This window comes from Mustela lutreola, chromosome 10 (assembly GCF_030435805.1).
Source record: "Mustela lutreola isolate mMusLut2 chromosome 10, mMusLut2.pri, whole genome shotgun sequence".
In the NCBI taxonomy this organism is placed as follows: domain Eukaryota; kingdom Metazoa; phylum Chordata; class Mammalia; order Carnivora; family Mustelidae; genus Mustela; species Mustela lutreola.
In genome coordinates this window covers 13947454-13969613 of record NC_081299.1, presented here as the reverse complement: position 1 = coordinate 13969613, position 22160 = coordinate 13947454, and the positions used below count along the sequence as shown (strand labels likewise).

General features: G+C 50.2%; 1 protein-coding gene across 4 annotated transcripts in view; it reads left to right on the top strand.

Moving 5' to 3' along the window:
* Positions 1-22160, top strand: part of TMCO4 (transmembrane and coiled-coil domains 4) — an 89784-nt gene that overhangs the window by 3708 nt on the left and 63916 nt on the right. For 2 of the 4 annotated variants that reach the window (XM_059135287.1, XM_059135290.1), the window contains exons 2-6: positions 931-1038; positions 5411-5565; positions 9806-9983; positions 15002-15176; positions 16027-16054. In XM_059135287.1, coding sequence (XP_058991270.1) covers positions 9814-9983; positions 15002-15176; positions 16027-16054 — 373 coding nt within the window. In that variant the 5' untranslated portion in view covers positions 931-1038; positions 5411-5565; positions 9806-9813. Of the gene's footprint in view, positions 1-930; positions 1039-5410; positions 5566-9805; positions 9984-15001; positions 15177-16026; positions 16055-22160 lie in introns of those variants that run through there. The other 2 variants (XM_059135288.1, XM_059135289.1) reach the window with 2 other exon arrangements.

Below are 22160 nucleotides of genomic sequence, written 5' to 3'. Positions count from 1 at the left end.
GCCCTGTGGGGTGATTTGAAAACCAGCAGATCAAGTGAACATCACATATTTTGCCATTCCCCACCCCACCCACGTCCTCAGCATATGTGCCTCCCATTATGTTTTAGTTATTCCCAAGTAGAAACAACCGTCCGTTCATTCAGCAGATGTCTGTAAGTGCCTGCTGTGCTTGCATAAGGGCGGAAAGGGACAGACAATAAGCAACGGGTGTAAACAAGTGAATGATCCAGTATGGCAGACAGAGATTCATGCTGGGGACCAAGCAGGGGAGCCAGGGAAAGGGATTGGGATGGAAAGCAGGGGCAGAGTGGTCTCACTGAGCTGCGAGATTTGAACAGAGACAGGGAGGAGGTGAAGGGAGTCGGCCATGTGGTTGTCGGCGGGAAGAGCATTCCGGGCAGATGGAATAGACCATGCAAAGGCCTTGAGGTGAGAGCATAGCTGATGGGCCCCAGAAGCAGCAAGGAGGATGTACGGTGGAGCGGAGCGAGTGAAGGGGAGAAGGGGAGGAAGGTGGAGAGACCAGGGGCCAGGTTGTATATGGCGCAGGCGCCGCTGGAAGAGCTGTGACTCTGGAAAGCGGTTAGCAGAGGTTTGGAGCAGAGGAGGACATGATCTGACTTCAGGTGGAGATGGAGCTCCTGGCTGCAGCGTGGCGGACAGCTAGCAGGGAGAACAGACGGAGCGGGAGACTGGTGGGGCGGCTTCTGCCGGGATCCACCTGAGATGATGTTGGCTTGTACCAGGGCGCTAGCGGGGCAGGAATGGAGCAACCGTGATGTGGACAGAACATCATACAACCTGAGTGTCCATCCCAACGGCACACTGTCCCCCCAACTCCACCACCTGCCCATCCTCCCGGTTGCTGAAGTGAGATGGGATAGGAACTCTCCCTCCGTGCCAACATCCTTCTCTTCTTCTGGTCTGTAGCGGGATTCTCTGAAACCCTCTGGATTCTTCTGTGTTGGAACTGTTGCCATGGAGACCTCCTGAAATGCTACCTGGACCAGTGGCTTCCAATTTAACTTCCAGAGAGAGGTATAGAATGAATGGGTTTCTCTTCTAAAATGCTGGAAGGGGGATGGGCGCCTGGGTGGCTCAGTGGGTTAAGCCCCTGCCTTCGGCTCAGGTCATGATCTCAGGGTCCTGGGATCGAGTCCCGCATCGGGCTCTCTGCTCAGCAGAGAGCCTGCTTCTCTCTCTCTCTCTCTGCCTGCCTCTCCATCTACTTGTGATTTCTCTCTGTCAAATAAATAAATAAAATCTTTAAAAAATAAAATAAAATAAAATAAAATGCTGGAAGGGGGGCGAGGTGGGGGGAGTGAATGGGGACTGCCTCAAATCCTCCCTTCTAGAACCATCTCAAGGTTGTGTGTGTGTGGGTATGGGTATGTGTTTGTATGAACTTTGAACTACTGTCTTCAGAGTTTCTGGCCTGAGAACAATGCTGTAGCTCTATTTGTTGTGAAGGGTTTCTTCAACCGAGTCCTTTTCTTTCTCTTTGGCTCCAGAACAGTTAGTCCCTGGCCCTCTCGTAATACTGTTGTTATCCCACTAGTGATGCTTCTGTTACTGTACCACAAGCTCAACTGTAGGGGCCTGGGTGGCTCAGTGGGTCAAGCCTCTGCCTTCGGCTCAGGTCATGATCCCAGGGTCCTGGGATCGAGCCTCACATCAGGCTCTCTGCTCTGCGGGGAGCCTGCTTCCTCCTCTCTCTGCCTGCCTCTCTGCCTGCTTGTGATCTCTGTCTGTCAGATAAATAAATAAAATCTTAAAAAAAAAAAAAAAAACCACTCAACCATAAGTGTGCCTGGGTGGCTCAGTCAGCTAAGTGTCTGACTTGATTTCAGCTCAGGTCATGATCTCAGGGTTGTGAGATCGAGCCCCACCATCAGGCTCTGCATGGGGCGTGGAGTCCGCTTGATTCTCCCTCTCCCTCTTCCTCTCCCTCCATCCCCCTCTCTGAAAAGAAGAAAGAAAGACAGACCTCGGTTATAACCAGTTCACCAGAAAAAGAAAGAAAGAGAAAAAGAACACCTCTTCCCACCTACTCCATACACACACATTCACGTCAAATTTGACCTTGGCCTCCACTGACTGCTCTAAGGGGTTAAAAAGGCCATAATGGGCTGCCATGTAAGGAACACAAAAGAAGTTCAGGGGCACCTGGGTGGCTCAGTCAATTCAGCCTCTGCCTTTGGCTCAGGTCATTGGGCTCCCTGCTCCGTGGGGGCTCTGCTTCTCCCTCTCTGTCTGCCCCTCCCCACGGCTCATGTGCACTCTCTCTTTCTCTCAAATAAATAAAGAAAATCTGCATTTAAAAAAATAAGAAACAAGAGAAATTAATTCTTGCATGTGATCTCCTAAAGGCTCAGGTCATGGTGTTTTAAGTATGATTTAAAGGATGTTTCAGGACGATACTGATCATACTTGTTTTCTCTGTGGCACTGACTCGGGGGTTTTTCATTCCCCGCCCCCCAGGAAGAAATCCCGCTGGGTTTATGTGGCATTCCTCAGCAAATATGAGTGGGGCACCTACTGTGGGTGCTTGCGGAGCTGAGGACAGCTGTGTGGAATGGCTCACTACCCTCACTACTGACCATAAGACCTCAGCCAGCATTTTCTGGCATAGGTAATGTCGCAGGCTAGATAAAGCTCATAATCATAGACCATCAGGCCACCGCCCACACTGGCGTAACGCCTGTCCATCCTGGGCCTGGCCTTTGCCGTCCAGCCATGGGTGACCGTTCGCCCTGCTGGTTCTCAGTCTGTGTATGTCCTCTCCCTGCCAGCGGGTGCTCTTTCTTCTGAGTCAAGTGCAACACCTTTCTCAGAGTCCCTTGGTGTCTTCACAGCACCTGGACCGGGACAGATCCCCAGGAGACCCTTGATGTCCAGAAGTTACTCCATCTGTCATTGACCTCCTAGGCCCTGGGTGCTGCTGGACCAGCTCCCAGCACTCTAGGTGGCCCCAGGAGTCACCATGAGCCCTGACCACTGGTCTTCTCACCGCGAGAAGCCAGCACTCCTTCTGAAAACTGCTTTAGCTTCTCAGACATACTTGAGAATCTCAGTTTCCCTTGGACCAGACCCTGTTCCCAAATCAGACCGAGCAAGGGGTAGAGACTCCTGAGGACCAGTGTAGACCGTTCAGGTGACAGATCTCCGTGCCCCACAGCTGCCAGCACACTCTGTCAGCTGGGAGAGTTTGGGGGGCCCAGCCCATCCAGGCGAATAATCTGCAGGGTCGGAAACAGGGGCTCCTCCTTCACAACAGCATGGGGCTTGCCTCAGCCTGTCACGCTGCCCCTCGTCCATTCTGTGGGTTACAAGACCTGGTTGTTGGTCAGTGGATTGGGACTTAACTGTGACCTCAGGTCGATGGGCCACCCAGGTCCAAGGCTGTCTGAGATAAAGCACTCCTCTTCTGAGGATCAAGAGCAAAATTGTTTTTAATTAAAAAAAATTTTTTTTTCATTATAAAAGTACCAATGCACTCAGGATGGAAAACATGAAAAATACAGAAAATTGGGGCTCCTGGGTGACTCAGTTGGTTAAGCATCTGCCTTCGGCTCAGGTCAAGATCCTGGGGTCCTGGGATGGAGCCCCGTGGGGGGCTCCCTGCTCAGCAGGGAGTCTGCTTCCTCTCCCTACCTGCCCTTCCTCCCCACCCTCAACCTCCACTCTACTTGCTCTCTCTCTCTCTCATGTTCTCTCTCTCTCAAATAAATAAAATCTTGTAAAAAAAAAAAAAGTACACAAAAATAGGAAGAACAAAACCCAATTACATCTAGTCCCACAGCCCCACCACCAAGAGACAGTGGTCATTAACATTTGGATAGATTTGCTTGTGCTCTTTTTGGTCTGTGAAATGTTTTATAAAAACCTACCTGGAATCACATTTTATATCCAGTGATGTGCTGTTAACCAGCTCCCTGGAAAATAAAACCCATCCTGTGTAGCATCTCCCACTTTCTGTGGTGTCATTCCTTCGGCTGTGGTCCATCTCAGGCTGCCGGAGTCAGGCAGAATCAGTTCTCCCCAGCCAGAATGAGCTGGCCTCCGCATACCACATTATCATTTAAAATCATGACTTTTTTTTTCTGAACTTAAAATCAATATATACTCATTACCAAAAATTCATAAAACATAATAAAGAAAACAATCACAATCCAGAATCCAAGACCCTCCTGCTGTAAGATAGAGACAGTCTCTGCCAGTCTCCACATATACTAACTTTCTTTAGAGTTCGGAAGCAACACATATTGATGGCAGGAAACAGAGAAAATCCTGAAAAGTCTCTGGTATCTCGCTTTTCATAGAGAATTCGGGAGAATATCCTTCCAGCCGTTTTGTCTTCTCGGTGTCTTTTTTTTTTTTTTTTTAAAGATTTTATTTACTTATTTGACAGAGAGAGAGAGATCAGAAGTAGGCAGAGAGGCAGTCAGAAAGAGAAAGGGAAGCAGGCTCCTTGCTAAGCAAAGAGCCCGATGTGAGGCTCGATCCCAGGACCCTGAGATCATGACCTGAGCCGAAGGCAGAGGCTTAACCCACTGAGTCACCCAGGCACCCCTTTTCTGTGTCTTTTTAACATGGTTGGGCTCATAACTTGAATCTCGTCGTTTGTAGGCATGGTGTGGGCACATTCTCATGCCCCATGGGAAGGGGCTATTCAGGAACAGGGCCTTATCCCTGATAATTCCTTTCAAAAGGAGTAAAGAGGCGGAAAATAATATTCTGGCTCTTTGGCATGGAAAATGGCCATTAGGAGGAAACTCAGATTATTTGAAGTTTTTGGGGAACCCTGGGTCCTTCCAGGTGCTTGGTCCCTGCCCCATCTCCCTTCCTCATCTGATGTTCGATTTAAGAACAGGAGTGTCTTTGGGAAGAGAATTAGCAAGAAAATCTAGCTCTCGCTTAAGCCTAAAAGCTAGTTCCTTCATTTGTTCCTGTAACAGACATCTTTGGAGGGAGAAACAGGCTCCCCACTGAGCAGGAAGCCCCATGCAGGGCTCGATCCCAGGACCCTGGGATCATGACCTGAGCTGAAGGCAAATGCTTAACTGAGCCACCCAGGTACCCCTCTAACAGACGTCTTCTGAGCATCCGCTCTGGCAAGGGAACTGCTTAGGGCACCAGTGACAGATAGGAAGGAGACCCTGTGCCAGTCTTCCTGCAGCTGCTGGGCGCTATAACCACATCTCCGGTTATGAGGAGCTAGAAAGGGGATATTAAACGAGAAGACCCATGCCAGGGGCCCAGGCTGTGCTCAGTGAGTGGCCGTGACTGCCAGCCTCCTGAGAAAAGCATCCCAGGGAGAGGAACGTGCTGGGGCCAAGGCCCAGAGGAGAATATAAGTAGCATCGAGGCTGCCCTGAACCCCAGGGCTAACCAGTCTCTCCTTCTCCAGATCCCACACCCTATGGACCCACAGGCTGGTTTTTCCAGTTTGCTACCCACCCCCCCCAGGGCAATTTGCATATTTCTCCAAGAACCTTCAAGCAGCTGAACAGCCTGTTTTCAGACTTAGAGAAGGGAGGCCCGCAACTGTTTCCTGAAATCTGGGTGAGTGTTCTTTTTTTTTTTTTTTTTTAAAGATTTTATTATTTATTTGACAGACAGAGATCACAAGTAGGCAGAGAGGCAGGCAGAGAGAGAGGAGGAAGCAGGCTCCCTGCCGAGCAGAGAGCCGGGCTTGATCCCAGGACCCTGGGATCATGACCTGAGCCAAAGGCAGAGGCTTTAACCACTGAGCCACCCATGCGCCCCTCTGGGTGAGTGTTCTTTAAGGTTTCTTGTTCTTCACATCCTCACCATTATTTAAGGCTGTCTCATCTTAAACATTACGAGTTTGCGTATCGTCTATCTCCTTTGCTGGAACATCCCTCCAGGTTGGAGTGCTGCTGTCTGTCTTCGTCTCCGCTGTGCCACAGCACGTGGGGTGACACCTGGTGCCTATGGGTGCATGTATATATTTATTAAATGAACTAGTTCATTTGGGGTGAAGTGGACTTTTATTTTTCATTTGCTTAGAACTTAAGAAAAGGTCTTTAAAAATCTGTAGAGGCATCCTGCTGCTTTTTAAAAAGCTTTCTGTTGGGGGCACCTGGGTAGCTCAGTGGGTTAAAGCCTCTGCCTTCGGCTCAGGTCATGATCCCAGGGTCCTGGGATTGAGCCCCGCATCGGGGGCTCTGCTCAGCTGGGAGCCTGCATACCCCTCTCTCTCTCTGCCTGCCTCTCTGCCTACTTGTGACCTCTGTCTGTCAAATAAATAAATAAAATCTTAAAAAATAAATAAAATAAAATAAAATAAAAAGGTTTCTGTTGGAAAATAATTATAGTCTCGCAGGCACTTGCAAAATTAGTCCCAAGAGGTCCCACAAACCCTTACTCAGCATCCCCGTGGTTGCTGCCTTCATGATGTAGTCTGACTTGTGAGCTGGGAGGATGTGGTCCCACATGGTGTGGCCCCCAGTAGCTCCCCCGCCCGCTCGTTTCTTCCACCCCAAACTCCGTCTCATGCCCCCAAACCAGGCTTACTCACTATGCTATAGCCACACTGGCTGTCACCGCACTTTCGAATACACAAGCTGGTCCGTCCTCTAGGCCTTCATCCCTGCTGTTCCCTCTGCCTGGGACACTCCTCCTCTGACCTTCACATCATTCTGCCTCAGCCTAAATGCCCACCTCCTCTGAGAAGCCCTCCCTGACCTCCCAGGCTATAAAGTACTTCTACTCCTCTATCCCAACACTCTGCTCTATTTTCATAATACTTATTTTTATCTTAAATTATAGATAGATAGATAGATACAGATATATTTTAAAGACTTTATTTTTTTTTTTTTTATTTGTCAGAGAGAGAGAGTACACATGAGCACAAGTAGGGGGAGTGGCAGGCAGAGAGAGAGGGGGAAGCAGGCTCCCCACGGAGCAGGGAGCCTGACGTGGGACTTGATCCCAGAACCCTGGGATCATGGCCTGAGCCAAAGGCAGACGCTTAACCGACTGTGCCACCCAGGCGCCCCTTAAATAATATGTATTTAAAGTATTTGTTTAAAAGCAGGAAAGACTGTCCAATGGAAAAAAGACAGCCTCTTCAATAAATGGTGCTGGGAAAATTGGACAGCCACATGCAGAAAAATGAAATTGGACCATTTCCTTACACCACACACAAAAATAGACTCAAAATGGATGAAGGACCTCAATGTGAGAAAGGAATTCATCAAAATCCTTGAGGAGAACACAGGCAGCAACCTCTTCGACCTCAGCCACAGCAACATCTTCCTAGGAACAACGCCAAAGGCAAGGGAAGCAAGGGAAAAAATGAACTATTGGGATTTCATCAAGATCAAAAGCTTTTGCACAGCAAAGGAAACAGTTAACAAAATCAAAAGACAACTGACAGAATGGGAGAAGATATTTGCAGACGACATATCAGATAAAGGACTAGTGTCCAGAATCTATAAAGAACTTAGCAAACTCAACACCCAAAGAACAAATAATCCAATCAAGAAATGGGCAGAGGACATGAGCAGACATTTCTGCAAAGAAGACATCCAGATGGCCAACAGACACATGAAAAAGTGCTCCATATCACTCGGCATCAGGGAAATACAAATCAAAACCACAATGAGATACCACCTCACACCAGTCAGAATGGCTAAAATAAACAAGTCAGGAAATGACAGATGCTGGCGAGGATGTGGAGAAAGGGGAACCCTCCTACACTGTTGGTGGGAATGCAAGCTGGTGCAGCCACTCTGGAAAACAGCATGGAGGTTCCTCAAAATGTTGAAAATAGAACTGCCCTATGACCCAGCAATTGCACTATTGGGTATTTACCCTAAAGATACAAACGTAGTGATCCACAGGGGCACGTGCACCCGAATGTTTATAGCAGCAATGTCCACAATAGCCCAACTATGGAAAGAACCTAGATGTCCATCAACAGATGAATGGATCAAGAAGATGTGGTATATATACACAATGGAATACTATGCAGCCATCAAAAGAAATGAAATCTTGCCATTTGCGACAACATGGATGGAACTAGACCGTATCATGCTTAGCGAAATAAGTCAAGCAGAGAAAGACAACTATCATATGATCTTCCTGATATGAGGAAGTGGTGATGCAACATGGGGGCTTAAGTGGGTAGGAGAAGAATAAATGAAACAAGATGGGATTGGGAGGGAGACAAACCATAAGTGACTCTTAATCTCACAAAGCAAACTGAGGGTTGATGGGGGGAGGGGGTTTGGGAGAAAGGGGTGGGATTATGGACATTGGGGAGGGTATGTGCTTTGGTGAGTGCTGTGAAGTGTGTAAACCTGGTGATTCACAGACCTGTACCCCTGGGGATAAAAATATATGTTTATAAAAAATAAAAAATGAAAAAAATGAAAAAAAAAAGCAAAAAAAAAAAAATAAAGTATTTGTTTACCTGTATATACCAATAGAATATAAGGTATATATTCTATACCTTCTATATAAGGGGTATATATATATATAGTTTTGTTTCCTGCTATGCCCCTAGCTCTCTGAACAGGCCTTGGAATACTGCAGACATTCAGTAAGTGTGTGCTGGATGCATGAAGAAGGGAAAATGATATGTGACGCCCTGGTCTGGGTCTTAGGGAGAGCAGGTGACAAAATGGCAAATACTCTGCTTGCCTTCTGCAGGGAGACAGGGGGCACTGGCGGGGCGGGGGGCTTGGTCAGTGAAGGTGTCCAACTCTTGATTTTGGCTCAGGTTAAGATCTCAGGGTTGTGTGACCTACATGGAGAAAACAAATCGTAAGCCTACAGCTTGGTGAATTTTTAAGTATATTCACATCCATGTAATCACAATGGGTGATATAGATACAGAACATTTCCATCATCCAGAAGCCTCACTGTGCCCCATCCGAGCCAGTACTCACTGCCTGCCATGGGCAACCTCTCTTCTATCGTCTTTCACCCTGTTTTTCACATTCATACGAACACGATTCCGCAGATAAGTTTGTCTGCTTATCATTGTGCCTGTAGGTTCACTCATGTTGTTGCAGTTAGCCAGATTTACCCTTTTTCATTGCTTTGTGATATTCTGTGGTCTGAATATGGTGCAGTTTTTCCATTCCACTGCAGAGGAACATGAAGCTTGCTTCTGGTTTGGGACTATTGTGAATGGAGCTTCTATGAGCATTCATGTATGTGCCCTCTGGTGGACATTAGTCCTCGTTTCTCAGGAGTAGAATTTCTGGGGCATAGAAAAGACATACATTTAACTTTAGTGAAAAATGTCGAACCATTTTCCAAAAGGTTGTACCACAAATACTCCCCCCAGCAGTGTGTGGAAGTCTTATGTATCCCTTTCCTCACCAACACTTAGTATTGTCAGACTTTCAATTTTAGCCATTCTGATGAATAGATAGCACTATCTCATTGGAGCTTTGTTTTATTTCTCTGATGACTAACAACATTGAACTTTATGTGTTCGTTGGTCATTGGGTATCTTTTATGAGGTGCCTGTTCAGGTGTTTTGCCTATTTTAAATTTTGCCTTATTTCTTTTTCTTCATGACTTTATAGGGGTTGTTTATATACTATGGGTACAAATTCTTTGTTGATACCCATTGAAAATATCTGTCCCCAGTCCCTGGTGTGTATTTTCAGTCTCTGGGTGATGATGAATAGCAGTTCTTATCTTGAATGAAGGTTCAAATTATCAGCCTTTTCTTTCATGATTGGTAGTCATTGTGTGCCATTTACAAAAATTTTACCTACCCCTGGTTGCATTTTTCACTGAGATTTTTTTTTTCCTGCAGGTTTGGAAATGGCCACACCGGAAAGATCGAGCCAGAGGCTGCCTCTAGTACCCGAGCCAGCTGTGGAGGGGGAGTCGCCTCTGCCCACGGGCCGTGAGCTGGCCGAGGCCAACCGCTTTGCCTATGCCGCCCTCTGTGGCGTCTCCCTGTCCCAGCTCTTTCCAGAACCTGAGCATAGGTGAGTGCTGTTGTCTCACAGAGGGAGTGTCAAGCTTTCTCAGGGAACCAGTTTTTTTTTTTTAAGATTTCATTTATTTATTTGACAGAGAGAGAGATCACAAGCAGCAGAGAGGCAGGCAGAGAGGCGGGGGGTGGGGAACAGGCTCCCTACTGAGCAGAGAGCCCGATGTGGGCCTCGATCCTAGGACCCTGAGATCATGACCTGAGCTGAAGACAGAGACCCAACCCACTGAGTCACCCAGGCACCTCAGGGAACCAATTATTGACAGCCAGGCTCCCTACCGGATAGTACTGGCAAAGAGGAGAAAGTCATTGTCCTTACCTTTAAGGAGTTCGCGATCTGGGGCATAAGACATACCTCATTCAGTACTTGCTCATTTAACCACAACAAGCATTTTCTGAGCACCTCCTGTGTGCCAGGTGTGATCTAGAGGACATGGAAGGTACCCGTGAAAGAGATGAATCACTGCCCTCAAACAGGACACAGTCTGATGGGAGGAAAGATATTTATTCACGCATACAGCATGCATTTATTGAGCACCTACTCTATGCTAGGTGTAGTGCTAGGAGAAAAATGGGGCCTGGCTCCTGCCCTCTCGGGGCTCACCATCTGGGTAGGGCACCTGGATAACTGACTGCCATTATACTAGACAGACGAGGTTAAGTGTCTGGATGGGTTTCATCCAGGTGTCATAGAACAAAAGGTGGACATTGTATGACACCAGGAGATGGAGGGGTGCACAGGTGAGACAGACTTTTCTCGGGGAGACAGGTCGGTTGCTGTGGATGGAGCAGAGGGAGGAGCTTGCTGTGGCCCCAAACCTCCAGGTGGTGGGTGGAGCTAGAAGGACAGAAATACCATTACTGAGACAGGAAACAACAGATGGGGGCAGGAAATGACAGGAAGTTTTGGGGTTGGCGGCATTTTCAAGACTTACCCCCAAAACGTCCCCCATGAGTAAACTTCCCCATGCCGTAGGTCTTAGCTGGGTATTTGTTTGGTGTTTTTTGGGTTTGAGTTTGTTGGGGGTTTTTTTTTGTTGTTTTCTTATCTTCATCTCCCCTGCCAGACTGAATACTCAGGCATATTCATCTCCTTGGGCGTCACCTCCAGGAAGCCTTCCCAGACCTCCCCAAACCCCAGACCAGAGTGTTTCTCCAGCCATATGTTCAGCAGCCCAGCCCTGCAGCCACCGTGCTGCCCTGCAGCTTTTCCCACACCGGCCTCCCCTCCAGTTGGGGTTCCCAGAGGGCAGGAGCTGCCTTGTCCACCTGTGAGTCCCAGAGCCTCCCCTACAGCTGGGTGTACCCAACAAGCCAGTACATGGGGAGCAGGTGGGGGATGATCTCTGTGTACTTTGTTCCCATAAACAGACGTTCCTGAGCCTGCTTTGTGTGCCAGGCCTGTGCTGGGCACATCCTGGGAGGGCACATAGAGGAGCAAGTTATTGTCCAGTGAGCCTCCCGCCCTACAAACACACACACATCCGGGTACCCCTGTAAACGTGGCTGCTTCTGCCCAGCCAGAGGCATGTGCCCTGGGTGTCCTTCCTCAAAGCTTCCCTTTCAGAAGGTCAGTTCCGTCCACAAGCTCCATGTTCTTTAGGCCTGAAACACATTTTGAAAGCAATTTCGATCATGTTACAAACCAGAAACACCATCGGTTTCAGTAATCTTTACAGGGCACCCTGGGGATGTGTGTAAGTCTTTTTTATGTATTTTGTATCTGAGCCAGAAACATCACAGATGCCACTCCCTAGAATTAACTCTGTTTATTCACCATGGAGAAATTATGGGGTGGAGCAGGGGACGGCACACGTGTTCTGTGAAGGGCCCGGGATCTCCGGCTCGCAGGCCGTGCAGCTTCTGTGGTCCTCACTCGACGTTGCCGTCCTAGCCTGAAAGCAGCAGGAGGCAGTACACAGAGGATGCGCATGGCTGTGTTCCAATAAAACTTTATTTATAAAAGCAGGTGCAGGCCCGCTCCGGCCCACTTGGGTAGTTTGCCAGCTCCTGGCGAGTAGGAGCAGCTTTGGACTCGGGATGAGAAACCCTGGATTTGGGGTGAGGCTTTGTCCCTTCCCAGGGGTGAGAACCTTGATTTAACCTCTGCAGCGAGGGGTTCCATCAGCAAGGGGGGGGGGCAGGACTAAGGGAATATTTGGTGCTTCTGGGTGAGCACCCAGTCACCTAATCGCTGGGGAGGGGCAGTGTCCCGGTGGGTAAGCAAGGCCTCTGGTGTCGTGAAGATAGACAGGGGTTTGAACCCTAGAGTTATCCCTTCACCTCTCTGGGGCTGCATTTCCTTATCTCTAGGCTGGGGGTAAGAAGAACACCTCCCTCCCTGGTGGGGTGTGGTGAGAAGTAAGAGACTCAGTGTGAATAAAGCACTTCTGTGGCCCAGGGGCTGACAGACCGTTGCTCTGTGGTTATGATTTGGTATCATTGTTGCGGCTGATTCTGACCCATTCTGGCCATTCTCAAAGTCCTGCCAATCTGCAACGCTGTTTGTTTTGTAATCCACTGCTGTATTGCTACTTTATGTGCGTACTCATTAATTCATATTTTTTAAGATTTTATTTATTTATTTGACAGTGAGAGAGTGGGAGCGAGCGCACACAAGTAGGGGGAGCTGCAGAGGGAGAAGGAGATGCAGACTCCCCACTGAGCAGGGAGCCCCATGCAGAGCTCAATCCCAGGACCCTGAGATCTTGACCTGAGCCGAAGGCAGATGCTTAACCAGCTGAGCCACCCAGGCGCCCCTCATTTCTTTATTGTAAGACACATATATAGTGCTTTATATGGGCCAGATTTTGTTCTAAGCCCAAGGAGAAATGTTAACTTCCAGTGACCCGATGAAATGGGTTTCTTCATTATCGCCATCATTTTATAGATAAAGAAAGTGAGGCACAGAGAGGTTGAGTAACTTGTCCAAGATCACACAGGTAGTGACAGTGCTGAGATTGGAAGCAGAGTCTGTGCTCTTGACCCGTCCTCTCTTATGATGAGATGCTTCTTAACATCCAAGACCTCCTTCTTGGACACAGGGCCAGGCCACGCTTCGTTGACCTGTAAGTAATGTTCAGCTCACTCGGTCATTCCGTGCCTCCATGCACACCCACACAACCGCCCCGGGATTATCCCGGTAGATTGCAATGGTGCAAATGACAATAATTGTAAGAGCAGTAGCCAACATTTATTGAGGGTTATCAGGTGCCGGGCCCTATTAAGATGTCACTTAATCTTTCTGTCCAATCTCCGAGGCATATCCTGTTATCTTCCGCATTTTATAGCACAGGAAAACCAGGCTCAGAGAAGTACAGGCATGAAGCCAGTCACCGAGGGAGCCAGGACTCCCCTCATGCCCTGGACGTCAGAGTCCGACTCTGAAACCCCTTCTCCACTGCCTCCCTTGGTCACCTTTTATATCTATAGAGAAATAAAAGTCGTCCCCTGGGGCAAATAATACATTATATGTTAATTTAAAAAAAAAAAAAAAAGAAGTAAAAGTCGTGAGGCCAGCTGACATTCCTTGGGCATCTCTTATGCGCCAGGCTCTGCCAGCTCATTGAATCCTCAAACAACCTAATGAGGTTGGTCTCTTAAACCCATTTGCAGATAGGGAAACTGAGGCATGGGGAGGCCAGTTTACTTGGCACCGTGCTGCATTGCTCAGATGTCCCCTTGGCAATGGCCTCCTCCCGCTGCTGCGGAGAGGGCTGCCTTGGCTGAAGAGAGCCATGTTGCCCACGCCTCCACCCTCTTCCCCCGGCAGCCTTTGCTGGACGATTGCCTGAGCAAGGAGGGGTATAAAGGGCCCACTGGGCTCACCCGTCTACAGAACTCCCTGCAGGGCTGGCTGAGCCTCCTCTTGAGGCTACATTGCAACTCGACTGTACCCCCTGCCCAGTCCCGCTTCCTCCTTACTCCCCCTCACAGGGACCCCTAATAATCTCCATTTCAGAGCTGCTTCCTGGGAACCTGAACCCATGACACTGATGGGACAGGATTGTAGATGGCCCGCAGTGACCTCTTCACTGGGCCTCAGCACTGGAGGCTCTAGGGAGGAGGTGGGCAGGCTGCCTGGTGTCCACGGGGGCCTCCCGAGGTTGCCCGCACTGCCAGGGAGCTCTGATTGTTTCTGGGAGGCCCTGATTCCACCCGGGTACAGAAGCCAGTGCAGGGAGCACCAGGACAGCCCGGTCGAGGCAGGCTGGGATGATGGTTTGCATATAGACTTGGCCTCTAGGCCTCAGCCTTTTTTCTGGACTGGTGTCATCACCTCCAAACTCTGGTGATGACTGGTGTCATCACCCCATGCTCTACATCCCCACCCCCCACCCCCACCTCGTGGGTTTACCACGGTCACTGCCAAGAATGGCGGCTTTGAAGCACAGCCTGATGTGGTCTCCGCCCCCGTTGCCCAAATCCCACGTGCTTCCCACAGTTCCCGGGTTCGGTTCCCAGGTTCCATCTCCCCATCAGCACCCGACCATCCCCTGTCCGGGGACTCCTGTGTTCACTGAAGTAAACAGCATCCTTGGACACTGTGGTGGGGACAGTCCCTTCCTGTGCACTAAGCCGCTTCAGCAGTGGCCCAATTGTTTCCCTGGAAAAGAGAGTGTCCGCTCTGATTTCCGATGGGGCAAATCATCCATAGGATGCCTTTTCCAGCAGCCGCTCCTCCCCTCCCTGGGTGGGTCAGGGCGCTGCCTCTCTGGACTCCCTGGGCCTCCATCCCTGCCTCCATCCTGGTGTGTCCAATGGCACGAGGGTGTGTGAGTCCCCTGCCTGTCCCCACCCTGCCGGGAGCCTCTTTCCAGACGTGTCGTCTTGTACCACTAGCTCCCTGTCTCTCAGGTGTTGGGGACCCCGTCTTCTTCCATGGACCGCAGTCACCATGGATTTCGTATGCGGATTTGCACCCGTGTGACCATGTGTGACCTAAACTTCCCAGTGGGCTCGTGAGGCCTCTTCTGGAAGCCTTGGGGGATCCAAGCCACGTCTGTCTTTCAGCTCCTTCTGCGCAGAGTTCGTGGCAGGCCTCGTGAAGTGGCTGGAGTTGCCCGAAGCCGTCTTGCCAACCATGACTGCTTTCGCCAAAGGCCTGGGAGGCGAAGGCGCAGACATGTTTGCTCCGATTTTATTGAAGGACCCCATCTTGAAGGATGACCCACTGGTGATCGTTCAGGTATGCCCACCGCCAGGGGGCAGCTGCCGGGGAAAGGAGAACTAAGTATTTCCTTCCAAAGTCAGTCTGAAAATCGCTTCTGTTGGGGTGATGTAGTTGAAAGAAAATATTTTGGGGACCTGGGTGGCTCAGTCGGTTGAGCGTCCAACTCTTGGTTTTGGCTCTAGTCATGATCTCAGGGTCCTGAGTTCGGGCCCCGCGTCATGCTCTGCGCTCGGTGCGATGTCTGCTTGTCCCTGTCCCTCCCCCTTTGCTCCTCCAACCCCTCTCCCACTCATGCTCTCCGTCCTTCTCGCTCTCTCAAATAGATAAACTTTTAAAATAAGAAAGATAGGGGCGCCTGGGTGGCTCAGTGGGTTAAAGCCTCTGCCTTCGGCTCAGCTCATGATCCCAGGGTCCTGGGATTGAGCCCCACATCGGGCTCTCTGCTCAGCGGGGAGCCTGCTTCCCCCTCCTTCTCTCTCTGCCTGCCTCTGCCTACTTGTGATCTCTGTCTGTCAAAATAAATTTAAAAATCTTTTGAAATACATAAATAAGAAAGATAAAATATTTTATCATAATATCACAGAATGATGATCACAGCTAACAGTAAATTATTGTTAAATATTTACCATTGATTTAATTTCATACTTACATCGTGTTTATTATGTACCTGACAAATACTAACTCATTTAATTCTCCAAGCAACTTTATAAAGTAGGTAGTATGGTCCTCCCCTCGTTATAAGTAAGGAAACAGAGCCACAGAGAGGTGAAGTGACACGTTCGGGGTCGTGTGGCCAACAAATGGCTCAGCTAGGAGATAATGACCCGCCAACATATTGCTAATTCCTGTTATTTTTTTTCCCCAGGACCTTCTGAGCTTCTCACTCAAGGATGGTGAGTTGATTTTCTCAGTTCTATATGTTTTCGTAAAGTTCAGTAAGTTTGGGGTGACCCTCTTCATGCTTGGCCAGCAAAGCCACAGGTGGTGTCGCCACCTGTGGGTCCGTCCCCCGTGGCCTTTTTGGTGCAGGGGAGGAAAGGAAACGTCATGTAGCTGGGGAGACAGTGAGCCCCTCATTGGTGCCACACACCGTGGGGGCTTGGCACCAATGAGGGGGAGTAATGGGGGGCCATTACTACATCTCTCCTCACAAGGCCCCACGGTTTTACCTGCTAAGTTGCCCACCACTCCAGTCTGAGCCATCATGACCCCCTCCTGGACGACAGACAGCAGGGGTGTCCTCACTGGTCTTCCTGGGGGGGGGGGGCAGCCCCGCCTCATCTCTCAGCACACCCCTTCCTGCTCTCCTCGCCAGCCTCCCTCCCCAAGGGCCTGTGCTTCCGGCACCATGGACTTCGCGGGTGCCCTTCCCCTGCCCAGAGAGTATCCTGCTCTCTTGCCCTCCTCCCTGTGCTCAGGGAGCACTTCCCTGGGGAGGCCCCTGGGCTCCCATCTGCAGTGTTCCTCCCAGCACCATGTGGCCAAGGCTTCTCCTCTAGACCGGAGCTCCAGGAGGGCAGGGCCACATCTGGCTGCCTTCACCACGTGTTTCTAGTCCCTAACCCAGCACCTGGAACCTAGCACATACTCAGTGGATACCTGGTGAATGAACTAAAGAGACAGATCTTACTGCCCCGTTTTGTGGATGAAAAAGTTGGCTCAGAGAGGTTAAGTGATTTGCCCGAGGCTGCGCAGTAAGTGGCAGTGTGGGATTCGACCCACGTTCTCTCCTAGGGCTGTCAGGACGAATTACCGAACTTCGGGAAGCTTGAAGCTGCAGAAATGTATTCCGTCACAGCTCAGGAGGCCCAGATCCAGAAAGCAAGGTGTCAGCGGGGTCTCGCTCCTTCTGAAGGCTGTAGGGGAGAACGTGTTTTGCCTCTTGTAGCTTCTGCTACCTCCAGGCATTACCCCAGCCTACAGTCTTGTCTGTCCCTTCTCTGCCTTCATCAGCCCGGGGCCTGCTCCTCCCTTTCCGCCCATTCTCTGTGCCTCCTGCAAAGACCTTGGATAGGGTGGCCTCAACCAGAGCCCTTTAATTATACCAGCAAAGACCCTTTTTCCAAATAAGATCACCTTCCCAGGTTCTAGGACCTGGCTATATCGTTTCGGGGGTCAACATTGCAACCCACTGCAGCGCCCAGGGTGTCCTGTACCAGACTGCTATAGGGCTCCCCGGACCCCGTCGCTCCGCATCCATTTCTCCCACCTCCTCTCTGCCCGGGCGCCCCATCACTGTGTGTGTGGCTTCTTCTGTTCCCTGCGCTAATGAGAGATTTGGGCACAAAGACCCCCGATGTTTATTCTGACGGCGAGCAGGGAGGAGAAGCACTGAACTGCAAGTGAACTCCCAGCAGCCTGCAAACCATCACGTGGGAAGTACATTACACCTTTATGAAAGATTACGTAGGGAAAGTCACACCAGCCACCCCACCCCGCCGCCCCGCTGGAACCCCAGCTCATGGGGGAGTGGAGGGGCGGGAGGGGGAGGAGGAACGGGATTATGAGAACAGGAAAAGCAGGTGCAGAAACACGGGCAGGAAAGCGGGCCATTGCAGTGGCCTTGGGCAGCTAGCTGAGCCTGGGGAGGAAGCAGGATGTACTTGACCTGGGCAGACTCTAGGAGGCGTCCCCATCCGTCCGGTGTGAGGAAACATGGCCTCCACGAGGGCAGCAGAGATCCTGGGGGTGAAAGGCTGACCCAGGAGTCGTTCTGTCAGAAGAGACGGCAGGATCCCTGACAGACCAGATGGAGGGAACGCGGGAGAGGAAGCGGGAGTGATGTCTCAGCTCTGGAAGTCTAGTGACTTCCAGGGTGCCAGGGTGTTGGGACCCAGCTGGGGAACCCTGGTTGGTCTTGAGTGCCCCTTTCATGCAAAGTGGTGGTTCAGGGACCCTGAGAGAAGGGCGCTGGGACCTCCTCCAGCCCCACGCAAGAGGTCATGGGACCTGTCCCCTCACGCATGCCTGCTTCGTACAGCTGTGCTCAGCGCGGTCAGTGTCCACGAGGGCGGGAGGGCGCACAGGACACTGAACCTTGGGGCTCCTTCTTAGAAGGCTAATGCATTTTCTTTTTTATTTTTTAAAAAGAAAGAACTTTAAGTCCTTGCTCTCACAGTACGGTCTGTGGACGGGCAGCACTGGCGGCCAGGAGTTTGTTAGAAATCCAGACTCCCGGGCCTCACCCACACCTCTGACTCGGACTCTGCTCCCTGACCAGATCCCAGGCGGCCCCTTGCTAGTCAGAGAAGTGCGGCTTCGGGCTCCAAGCCCTCTGTGTATTTCTGGCCGTGCTCTAGCCAAACAAACAATCTTCACTGCTGTGCTCTAGCCAGACAAACGATCTTCACTGCCCGTCTCACAGCTGCATGGGACCGCAAGGATGATTCGCTGAGCCCCTGCGCTCGGGCCGGCACGGCATTTAGTAATACTCCCGTTGGCTGATGAGGCTTGCCCTAGGACGTGGCAGAGACGGTCTGAGAGCGTGGCCCAATTATATTACTTTTTTCTGTTTTTAACCAGAATTAAGGAAGGAATCATCATGTCTGATGCTCCTGGACCCTCATAGAGTCAGGAGTTGAGTCCGTACAGAGGGAGACGCCAGGAGAGAGCACAGACACGCTCTTGTTATAATGCCTGTAACAACGATGCCATCCGCTGCTGAGCGCTCGCTGTGGGCCTGGCCTGTGGCTGAGGGCCGCGTGGGCATGGAGCCCACTGAGCCCCCCCAAGGGGCAGTTGAGGGTATAGGCCTGAGCGCGTGGTCTCAAGGGCATCCTGGATGAGCCTGTCAGTTTTCCAGGTGGAGAGATGAAGGCCCAGAGAGGGGAAGGGGCTTTCCCCAAGACACACAGTGCTAGAAGCAGACTGGGAGTTAGAACTGGGTCTCTGGCCTCTGGGGCCAGCACTTTGCCCCATTGCCTTATCACCGGGTAGGAGGAGCAGGTGTCCCAGGGCTCCTGCCTCTGCCTCAGTTTCTCCCTTTCCTTACCTAGAGACTCATATTCATCTTACCTTTCTTCCTGCCCCCAACCCGCAAACCACAAATCCTCCTGAGCCCCCTTTGAGGAACTAGGACACAACCTAGCCCGCTCTGCTGTGGGTGACCTTGGCCTGGGTCTCACAGAACAACTGGAGTGGGTTTAAAATGGTGTGTCTCATGTCACCACCTGGTACTTCATGCCCTCCCAGGGGCATTCTTTGAGCGGCATTGAAACCATTATTATCTGATAGCCTCCCCAGGTCTCTGCAGCTCTGACAGTGCACAGCACATGGGGACCCCAAAGGGGCAGGGACTAGGGCTCCGAAGGTCTACAGAGGTCAGGGGTGGACGGATCCGCAAACCTTCTGGCCCATCCTCTCAGTGCGTAGATAGGAAAATGAGGCCCAGAGGTGGGCCTGGCTGGCCAGTCCTTGTTGTATCCGAAAATCTTTATCCATATTCATGAATAAAGAAGTGGCGGCATTTGGGGAGTTAGCCTGTTTGAGTGTTAAAATTCAAGCTCCACTTTGGCAAGTTTATGAATTGTTCTGTGCCTCAGTTCCTCACATGTCAAAAGGGAATAACAGTAATCTTTACCTTAGAGGGCAGTGGTGGGGATTAAATGAGGTGTACCATGCAGAGTGCCCCAGACAGCGGGCCGTGAGTGCTGCTCACAGGGGTTGATGGTTAGAGGTAAAGTGACAAAGCCCTGAGAGTCAGGAAACCTGGATACTCATCCTATCTCATGGTGTGACCTTGATCAAGTCACTTAACCTCTCTGAACTGCAGCATCATATGCAAATAAAGGCACAGACAGATACTCCTTAAAAAAACAAAACAAAAAAGAAACTGGCTTTGGTTCTTTTTTTTTTTTTAAAGACTTTATTTATTTATTTGACAGAGAGATCACAAGTAGGCAGAGAGTCAGGCAGAGAGAGAGGGGGAACCAGGCTCCCTGCTGAGCAGAGAGCCCGATTCGGGGCTCGATCCCATGATTTGAGCCGAAGGCAGAGGCTTTAACCCACTGAGCCACCCAGGCGCCCCCCTGACTTTGGTTCTAAGAGCATGGTTAAGAATCTTAGAAGGTCAGTGTCATAGTTGGCCCATTTGTTCAGGTGCTTCCCCCATAAATTGCATGAGGGCAGGGCCCTGGTCTGGCCTGTTCACCATTGCACCCCAACATCTACCACACGATAGGCACATGGTGGGCATTTAGTAATTATTGGATGGCTAGATGGGAGAATGGATAGATAGAGAGATAGAGGGATGGATGGATGGACAGATGGGTGAATAGATGGGTTGAAGGAAGGAAGGATAGGTGGAAGGATGGATGGATGGATGGATGGATGGATGGATGGATGGATGGAAGGATGGATCAATGAATGGAAAGATAGACGGATGGCTGTTTTTTAGAGAATGCATTTAGGTACTAGAAGGGTTAGGTACTTGAGGGTTAAACCATCTTCTACAGAGACTGATAGGATAGGAGGAGGCCTTCCAGGCAGCTAGGTTTCTTTGTGAGTGTGAGATAGGGTGATTAGTCATGGAATCAGCCCAGGAAATCAATACGAAAGGCTGGATTTCTCAGAACTTCCTGGAAGGTTGAACTTAACCAACACTGTTGGGATCTCAGTCACCAGACGGTGCCATCTCGGCAGCTGGGTGGACTTTTGTGGGTGATAACCATGGTCTCATCCAGTAACAACCACCAAACTCTTTTCCCACACAACCGAGAAAGTAATTCTCTTACTCGCTGAAGGTTAAACAGAATCTAAGCCAGTAATTCTAAACCAGGTTCCTCGGGCTCATCACTCTTGGCATTTGGACTTGGATCTTTCTGTGTGGTGGGGCCATCTGTGTGTTGTAAGATGTTTAGTGGTATCCTGACCTGGTACTCATCAGTACCACTTCCTGAGCTGTGACAGCCAACAATGTCTCCATAAATGTCATCTGGGGAGCAAAAATGTCCCTGGCCGAGAACCACTGCTCTAGGACCCAACATCTGTCCATGTCATGTGGGGCCAGTTTATTTGTAGTTGGTAAATTTTGTAAGGTATTCTACTTGCCTTCCTATGTCTTACATGTAGATTGTAGATTGCTGTTTGGTGTATAATCCTCAGGCCAACTGCAAAGGGAGGTAGTTTTACCCCCATGGACGGGGGAGGAAGTCAGGCTCAGGAGGTTAAATAAGTAGCCCAGGGTTTCCTTTCAAAGTAAGTTTCAAAATTCCATTTAAGGCAAAGTGAATGTCACTGTGAGCTCTGCCCAGGTGCCCAGGTGCCCCGAATCACGGGGTTCGCCCTCTGGACTCTGAATCCAAAGATAACATTGACTCCAGGCCACGGACCCGAAGGAAGTACCTGCCACCTGGGACAACTGCCTTACCGCAAACTTGACTCTGCTTTGTGACCTGGTCTTTATTACTGAATTGCAAACCCTACCTCCCTGGTGAATCAGAAAAGTTTGAGATATTGGTGTTTCGATATGGTCAAATTGTGTACACTGGGTTTTCTGTCAGCATCGCTGAAACTCATACAGTCTGTTACCAGTATCAGAACTGACTGGTTCATCCATCAGCAAGAACCAAGCACCCACTCTGGGCACCAGATCTTGTCTGGCCCCGGGAGTAATTCTCATCACAGCTGATACTATGGAAGGCCCACTATGGGCAGGCCCCGAGCCAAGCGCTTTATGCTCATTCATTTAACCCCCACTGTGACCCTAGTACGCAGATGCCATTACTGTTTCCATTTTACAAAAGAAGAAACTGTAGCACAGAGAGGGAAATGACGTGCCCAAGGTCACACAGCTACAAAGTGATGGGCCCAGGATGCAAATACAGGCGTGGTTCCAGAATCTTCTCTTAACTACCCCTATGCTTCTCAAGCGGATAGAAAGTAATAAAAGACCTCCACCTTACAGCTGACTTTTTAAGGAGATTTGACAAGGTCAGAACAAAGAGTGGGGGGCCCCAGGTGGCAGGAGCGGAAGAGCGAAAAGGTGCAGCTGAAGGAGAG